Raw genomic sequence first — 8606 nt, forward strand, 5'->3', positions numbered from 1 at the left:
AAAAAAACAAAGCCCAGATGCAGCAGTCCCAAAAGCATTGCCCTTTATTTAATAAGGAGCAGTAAGACTAATTTGTAAGCAGCTGAATGAACATTATTCAAAGGGATGTTTTAAAGGCATCACAGAAACAGTGAACTGGAAGAGCAGTAATGACACAGGGCACATCCACACTTCACCATCACATACAGCCGGGGAAGTAAAACCCAGGGGACATCAGGTCAGTCGCCTTTTATTAGCTGAACTGCAGCACATTCCCCTCCCACCTCCCATCCATCCTTAGTAAACCTTCAAACATAATTAGTGGTTCTCAACCACTGAAAATGGAACAGCGAAAAAAAGAGGGAAAAAAACTAGAATTTAAGAACGTAAAGAATAAGCTATTTTGAAATGCAAATACAATAGACAGTGGGAATTCCATAGCGAATCAGGAAACTTTATGTAAAACAAGATTTTTTTAACAGCTCTATACAGACACCCACCTTAGCTTAAAACCTCCTTACAAAAAATATATATTAAAAATATTATGGCAATATGTTTAAAGACAGCAATATACCATAAGGAAAATTAATACCACATTTATTCTCCGTTTGAGTAAAAAGGCCTGGGGCTGGTATTGCAAGACATCAGTAATTAAACAGCAGTTTAATATCCCCCCCCCCATTTTCATCACACTGCAGGGCGGGGCAGCCGGCATCCGGTTCTGGAGTCCCTCAGATGAGTGGCTGTTACAGGAGCTCCCAACTGCATGGGGATCGTGATGATTGGCTGCACCTTCTGTATTATACCACCCCTGGGTGTAGGGGGCGCTGTGACTGAAACGTTAAGATGGGAACAGCCAGTCCCATTCCCCTGAGAGCACAACCAAACCACCCCCACCCCGTCAAAAGCAAGCCAGGAAGCAGAGCAGCAGAGTCAGCCTGGTGGCTCCGGCAGGATGACACCACACTGCTGCTCTTCAAACAGGGAATTCATATGCTCTTCAATCACCAGCTTAAAATATCCTTGATATAAAAATATTTACAAGCGAACAGTCGTGAGTATGTCTGTACAAATACCCACGGGTCTGGCTCGCCGTCATTTTATGATCCCAATTAAAAATGGACTGTGTTTGGACAGGCACGCACCCCCCCTCCCCCCCACTGTCTCACCCACCACCACAAGGCTGCCACTGCCAACAGTGTGGTGGGAAACTGCAGGAGCCCCCAGATTCGAGAGCGGCAGGAGCGTGGCATGGGGCACGCTGAATAAGACGGCAGGAAGACAAGGAGCGGAGAAAAGAAAGCGAGCGAACCCCAGGCGTGATAGGAGGTGTCAAAAGCGAGGGGCCGGCAGCTGGGGCCCGGCAGCTGGGGCCCGGAGGGAAGTCAGCCTCGCCCTTCCAGCCCTACACACATGGCGAAGCGAGGATGGGACGGGTTAGCAAAGACTACGAAAGGTTCCTTGAAACGCTCATCCTGTAGAGAAATTAGACGGTCACTATTCTTCTCAGGCGTTTAAAGGCCCAGCCTGGGTAAAAATCACAAAACAGGTACGGTGAGGGGAGAGTAGGGGGCTGAGGGGGTTGTGGGCCGGCCATGGTGCTTCCGCGTGCCACACTGGATTCCCGTCACCGGTCCATCATGCTCAGAATCATCTCAGGGGTCAGGTCCCCGTTGGGCGCAGCCTCCACTAAAGGCAAATGCACGGCTCCGGCATCCGCCTCCACCGTGGTCACCCCCGTGCTGGCCCCATCGGGATCTCTCTCCTTCACCGTGTTCTGGTCCTCAACCTGCACGATGGCCGCCTCTGAGGATGAGGGACAGACAGACATGTCAGCACTGGGACGGTAAGATGCCTTCACATGGCCGGCATTCAGAGGCTGATGCCAGTTCAGGTTAAATGCTTTCTGATCAATCCAAGACCTGAGTAAGACCAGAGTTCTCCCTCAGCATCACGTTACCACCTGCTTCATCTCACAGCATAATGACTCTACATACCTGAAGTACCACGAAAGGTAGCCCCCTTGTGGTCAGAAGAGAGAAATGACTTACTTGGGGAGGGTTTCGGTTGATTGGTTCTGCCTGGTGGTCGACCACGTTTCCTCTTAACAGGCGGGGTCACAGGGGCAGGGATGGGGATGGTGGGTGGGGCCTGCTCCATCTCCATGTCCATGTCCACGTCAGGCAGCAGGCCATCGTCATCCTCATCGATGTCATCCAGCTCCGCTTCTGCGTGATCTTCTGCAAAAGGACAGCCAACATGAGAATGCTGCCTGCAGTGGGACAGTGTCTCCCTTGCGAGGTTTCGGAACTTACCGCTGTCGTCGTCGTCGTCGTCATCCCTCCTGCTACGCATCTTCTTCTTCCTGCCCCCTCGGCCCCTTCTTGGGGGGGCACCGTTCTCCGCATCAGCCGAGTCGACTCCAGTGCAGTTCTCAGTGTGTCTGATCATAGTGTTCTGTGGAGGGGGTAGTGATAGTTATCAGTCAATCCAAAAACACAGGGTTCACCCTTGAGGGGGGACACACCTACCCTGCGAGTGAAGGCCTTGTCGCACTTGGAGCACACGAATGATGTGGGCACGAAGCTGGGGTCGTGGTATCGTCGGAAGTGCATATCGAGCAGCTGCTTCTGCCTGAAGGTCTTCTCGCACTGGCTGCAGGCATAAGGCTTTTCGCCGGTGTGTGTCCGCTTGTGCATCACCATGTGCCGCTCCTGCCACGGAGACACTAGTCAAGCATGAACCTGCGGCCCTGCACCTCTTTACCCCCCCCCCCCCCCCCGCACCAACGCATGCCCACCTGCCGACAGGCGTACTCGCACTGGTCACACTTGAAGCGCTTCTCGTTCTTGTGGGACTTCTGGTGCTGGATGAGGGCGTAGCGCTCATGGAACACGGCGTCGCAGTAGCGGCACTTCCTGCCGCTCTCGATGTACGAGTGCTGCTTCCTCAGGTGGACGCCTGGACACACGGAAGGGAGGGACACACAGACACTGTCACGGTCCTGCCAGACGTGCTGGTACCCCTCCCCTACTCCAGTAAGGCCGCATCAGGTCTCCTCTTCGAGTCAGCGAACGGGAAGTCACCTGACCTGCTGCAGTTGTACTCATCACTCACTAAGATGAAAGGCTCACCTAGGTCGCTCTTGCGGGCAATGACGGTGTCACAGTGGGGACAGTGGAACTTGGCCACGTTCTCCGTGTGCTTTTGCAGGATGTGCATCTTCATGGTGCCGCTCTGCGTAAAGCGGGCGTGGCAGATGTAGCACTCATATGGTTTCTCTCCTGGAGTTCGGGACAGACTCAGGCTTAGCGACACAAAGACGCCTCCAACACAAACCCTGCGGCTATCCATGGAAGGCCGAGGTCCCTGACAGCAGAGCCGTCATTGCTACCCCTTTCCCTCGACCCTGTCAGCTGTCGATATCACACTGCCTGAGCGCCAGACTGTGAGAGTGTCTGAGTAAAACAGTCAATAAATAATACAAAAAATTTAGCATCTGAACATTATAAGTTGATCTTTTTTTGTGAGATGCTTCTCCATTTTCTGGTTATGTCACTCCAAGCACGACGCCAAGATTGACTCCCCCCCCTCCCCCCCCCCCCCATAGTGTGAATAAACTTCATTTTAAGGAACACCTTTCTGAAGTAGCCAGTAAAACATGCCACCATGTGCAGGCCCAGCCTGGTGGAGGATTCACCCCCTCGCTCCAGGCCACCCCCGAGGCCAGACCAGCCTGCCTCTCACACTTCCTCCCACTCTCAGTCCAGGGGCACCCCGCTTCCTTGTGCTCACCCGAGTGAGTCCTCATGTGCCTCTTCAGCTTGTAGGTGTCCCTGCTAGCATAGCTGCACAGGCTACACTGGAAAGGTCGCTCCCCCGTGTGCGAGCGGATGTGGCGCTTCAGCTTGCTCACCTGGTGGGGGGAGAGATGCGGTTAGGCAACGTAACGGGTAACAGACCCGTAACCCACTTAGGCAGGAAGGGGTGGCTCCCCCTGAAAAACACCAGCTACATCCGCTCTCATTGCTGACGAAAGGCATGCCTGTTGGCGGCTTTTTCTCTCTTTTCAAAATACAACTGCCATTATGTTCCAGTGCCTGCAGACAAGTACCCACCTCCCCCCTCGTTTAACTACAAGCAAACAAGCAGAGCCAGAACACCCACGTTTAACCAGAAGTGGCCCAGCCGAGCCAAGCCCCAGATTTAATGAGAAGTAGCCTGCCTGAGCCAGAGCCTCTGCTTAGCTAGAATGTTTGTCCAAGACCCCCACGTTTAACCAGAAGCAAACCAGCAGAGCCAGAACTCCCACAATTATCCAGAAGTTGGTGTATGGACCGGAGGCTCTACGTGTAGCCAGAAGCACCCTGGCCCCACATTTAAACAGAAGCAACCCAGCTTGGCAGAACATACCTCCACACTGGAGTAGTCACACATGGAGCACTTGAAAGGCTTCTCGTGGGTATGCTTGTAACGACGGTGTCGAACCAGCTCTCCGCTGGTGACGAAGGCCATGTCACAGTCTCCGCACTTGTGGGGCCGTGTCCCTGTGAACAGTTATGAGGGGATAAAGGTCAGTGGGTGGCCACAGGCGGACATGGGTAGTCAGTAGGCAGCACGCACCTGTGTGAGTGTTCAGGTGGTTCCTGAGCAGGGTGACGGTCCTGAAAGCTCGGCCACACAGGTGACACTTGTGGGGTCTCTCGTCAGTGTGACTCTTCATGTGGCGGTCTAGATTGGAGCGCCGTGGACATGTGTAGCTGCAGAGCTCACACTGGAAGGTCTTCTTTACACCTGAATGTTTCCGTGACAGGAGATGATGCAGGTCAGAGACAGAATATGACTCTGGCGCAGTAAGACAAGTTTCACGACACAAAAGACAAGGCAACTTCAGACAATGTCTGAACGAGCGGCGTGGCAGTGAAGGGACCATGCGGCCAGGAGGGCAGCCTTGCAGGACCAAAGCCTGCCGTCATGCTATTGTGAAACCTACACATTAAACCGTGTGTTTAAAGGTCATCAGTGTGAGAAGGGCCATCACACAGCCTGCAAACATTCATGAGACCAGGGCTCAGAGAGAACAGTCTTACCTTTCTTCTTGATCTTGGTGGGCTTGGGGGGTTTCATGTTACCCACCACCTTCTCAGCGTTGACCTCCGACAGCATGCCCTCCTGCTGCTCCTCCTCGAAGTCGTAGACTGACACATCCATGTCGCGGCCCTCCTCTGTGTTGTACCGCAGCCTGCTCTTCTTGGCCTTCTTCAGTTTCCTGGTCGGCGGCTGATAGTCAGGGTCCTCATTTTGCATCTCCAAGGGCTCTGGCTCATCTGGAGGTTGCAGCTCGTCCTGCTCCACTGTCTCCACCTCCCCATTGGCACCAACCTTCACCACCTGTTATGGATTACTAAGTCAGTGAACAGGGTTGGCTGTCTGGTCAGATCTGGTGAGGGAGTAATCATTTTACAAGCTAGTCACTCCATTTAGCGTCCTCAAACTCCTACCCTGAATTTCTATAGACCACCTAAAGGACTAAATTACATTTATTTGTATTCCCAAAAGCTGTTGCTCCAAAGAGCTTGACACAAATAACAGTGCCACTCACTGAGACACCACTGTGTGAGGGGACAGCAGTGTGAACTTAATAGTACAAGAAACAAAATTGCAGTGCATGACTAGGAAAACCCCTATGGGATGCAGTTGAGAGCAATGCATGGCCTAACCTGGAATCCTTCCGGCAGAGGCAGCGTGTGGCATATGACGGGCTCTCCATCCTTTGCCATGGTGTCAGCGGTGCCCACATAGGTTCCCTGCAGCTCATCCACCACACCAGGGCCACCAGCCACGGGCACTGTGCCAACCGGCACCTGCACCAGTTGCAGCCCGCCTAGGCCCATGCCTGCCTGCTCCTCCATATTGACCACCTGCAGGGTGATGATCTGCGTGTCGTCCACGGTTGCCGAGGTAGGCATTGCGACGCCCACCTGAGAGTGGGCCACTCCCACCTCCATGCCCTCGGGTGGCTTCACTTGCAGCAGTGCTTGGTCCACCAGGGAATCCACCACCATCATCTCCATTCCAGTGTTCATGCCCACCACGCCCACCTGCTGGGCTACACCTTGCAGAAGTTCTGCCCCCAACCCCTCGCCCTCATCTCCTTCCCGGCGCCGCTGGTAGGTCTTGCAGTCCTTGGCCTTAAAGGCATCGGCACAGTCGTCTGTGACAACGTCGGCTGGGTTACCTTCCATGGAAGAAATCTGAAGGAGAAAATGCAGTCACGTCCCAGCAATCCCTGGGTCAGTCTACTCAGTCTATAGATGCTCCTGGATCAGCCTCTCATCTAGTATCACTCAGCTTGCCATCCGAAATATCAATACGTGACTAAGAGACACCACAGGATGACGCTGGTTAGAACAGAAACCAAAATGAACACCACAGAGCACCACTTTGTGTGCGCTCTTTAAAGTAATACCCCACCCATTAAAAGGTGAAGCTGAGCTAAATCAAGGAAATCAGAGTTTGACCACTCCCTCCTTGGTGTGTACACTGATTTATAAACAATACGTGAAGCTGGTTCGAGCAGCCGCTGTGGCAGCCATTGAGCCGACTCCCAGGACAATCTGGACAATTTAGATCAGGGGTGTCAAACTGCAGTCCTGGGGGGCTGGAGCCCTGTGTAGCTTAGTTCTTTCCCTGCTCCACCACAAACGGTTCAGCTCAAGAGCCGTGTGGTGATTAGTACAAGGGGTTGAACTAGGTGTGATGAGGGAAAACCCAAAAATGTGTGGGGCTCCAGCCCTCCAGGACACCTCTGGCTTAGATATATTAGTAAAATTTAAAGTGTCTCCTAAGTCAAAGGGCAGAGGCATTGTTGAGAGATTTGTCAGCTAAGGAATTAGCAGAAATAGACTGAATATTCACACCACAAGTGTAGTGCAAAATGGCACATTTGCTTTCACGAACAGGCCAAAAAACCTCATTCAGAAACCACAACTGATGGGTCAACTACTTCTGGCTGCCGTTAGATAAAACTACACCTGTTCAGCCTAGAACTACGTTTTCAGTTGGTGCAATTGTAAACTGTCTTTCTGTCACCGCAGCAGGCCCTGCCTTCCTGCATGGTAACTGATATCAACAGGAAACGACTCATCTCTGCGGAGCACTGGCTCAAGCCCAAAGAACAGAGTATGTACCTGGAGGCAAGGAACAGCTGTGCCTAAGGGAATCACAGACTTTCTGCTGAGTGTCACAATGACGCTGATCTGTCATACACACCAAAAGCCAGGTCACGGATGCATACCTCGTTTGGGCAACGATATCAGGGGACGCAGACTGTAGGCGATGTACTACGGTTCGTCTGAACCAAGACAGACTCGCAAGTCTACACATTTATTTCGTCCAATATCAATTTGCAGAAAAATTTGCCTGAGCCCTAAATGGTCCCATTCCTCTGGACACATGCCGAACTGCCCAGCCTGCAGCACCGTCCCTGGGATGTGTAAGTGCTCACCGGGCTGCGAAACAGCTCCGAGTACATCTGAACCGTACTAAACCCCGTCGTACGATCCCGAAGTCCTCCGTTAAGCTAGACGGGATCCGTGGGTGAGACATGACCGGGGTCTTGGATCTGGGTCTTTTCCGGAAACTAAACTAAAACCCGAACGGACCGAACCGAACCAGGATCGAGACCAAACGAGTCTAAGTCCGACGGGAGCTCCGACCGAGGAAAGCATCCGGTCACGCCGACTTCGCATTATGGGACGGGGACCCGGGAAAGTGACTGAGTATCGGCGCGTTCCAACAAGCCGCTGGTTTCTCTAAAGAGGAAACAAAGAGAGCAGAAAATGGAGGCCTGGCCTGGCCCCGACCCGGGAGCAGGAAGCACGACACGGCCGCCGCCCGCCTAGAATAAGGCCGCCATCCGCGGCGCCCCACAGTCGCTGAATACCCGAACATTTCGCCGAACTTCTGCGTTATAAGTGTTTTTGCTACATTTTCGACAACGATAGAGGGAGACAAACACCCCCCGCGAGCCACCGGAACCGCGAGCCCCATCGTGACACCTAGAGGCCGAACAAAGCTCCTGCAAAACCCCCCCATTCCTGAGAAGCTGCGCTCTTTTACCTCTCCGTGTCAGTTTGTTCTGTCCTCGGATTCAGACGAAAGTCTGGAGTCTGCACCCTGCTGCGTTTCGACGACGGTGCAACAAGGCGCCCTTCCTCGGCGGTGGTTTTAATCCTCTCTCGCTTTCGCAGAGTCGGGCTCCGCACAAAATGGCGGTCCCGGACCAGGCGGTGCGCGTGCGCGGACAGGGTCGCCCAGCACGAGGGGAGGGGCCGATGCGAGGGGCCGTGGTTTTAGGCGCCCATTTTGAATTCGAGCGGCGAGATGCTGCGGTGGCGATCAACGACCGTCTGCGAGTCTGGCACCGCGCCTGCGGCCAGGCTGTCATTTAGTCTTAAACAGTATATCTTCTTTTACATTTATAAACATATAGTCAAATTTATAATTAACTTGTTATAATAAATGAAAAATTTATTAACCATCTAAAGGAAAATGTCAACGTCACTCAATGTTCCGCGGCATATAAATGATTTATATTTGAAAACTCAAAATGCACCTGAACCGAT

The 8606-nt window shown here is 52.9% G+C and overlaps 1 protein-coding gene across 1 annotated transcript; it reads right to left on the reverse strand.

The window, feature by feature from the left end:
- Window positions 1-26: 26 nt before the first annotated feature.
- LOC111859360 (transcriptional repressor CTCF-like) lies at window positions 27-8298 on the reverse strand. The gene is made up of 12 exons (XM_023841937.2): window positions 8101-8298; window positions 5700-6233; window positions 5070-5370; window positions 4603-4773; window positions 4393-4526; window positions 3775-3895; window positions 3114-3263; window positions 2780-2940; window positions 2511-2693; window positions 2295-2436; window positions 2031-2219; window positions 27-1785 (listed from the first exon to the last, which is right to left on the reverse strand). The coding sequence occupies exons 2-12, from the start codon at window positions 6222-6224 to the stop codon at window positions 1607-1609; spliced, it is 2256 nt and encodes a 751-aa protein (XP_023697705.2). The 5' UTR covers window positions 6225-6233; window positions 8101-8298; the 3' UTR covers window positions 27-1606.
- Window positions 8299-8606: the final 308 nt, after the last annotated feature.

The sequence above is a fragment of the Paramormyrops kingsleyae genome, chromosome 11, assembly GCF_048594095.1.
Source record: "Paramormyrops kingsleyae isolate MSU_618 chromosome 11, PKINGS_0.4, whole genome shotgun sequence".
Taxonomy (NCBI): domain Eukaryota; kingdom Metazoa; phylum Chordata; class Actinopteri; order Osteoglossiformes; family Mormyridae; genus Paramormyrops; species Paramormyrops kingsleyae.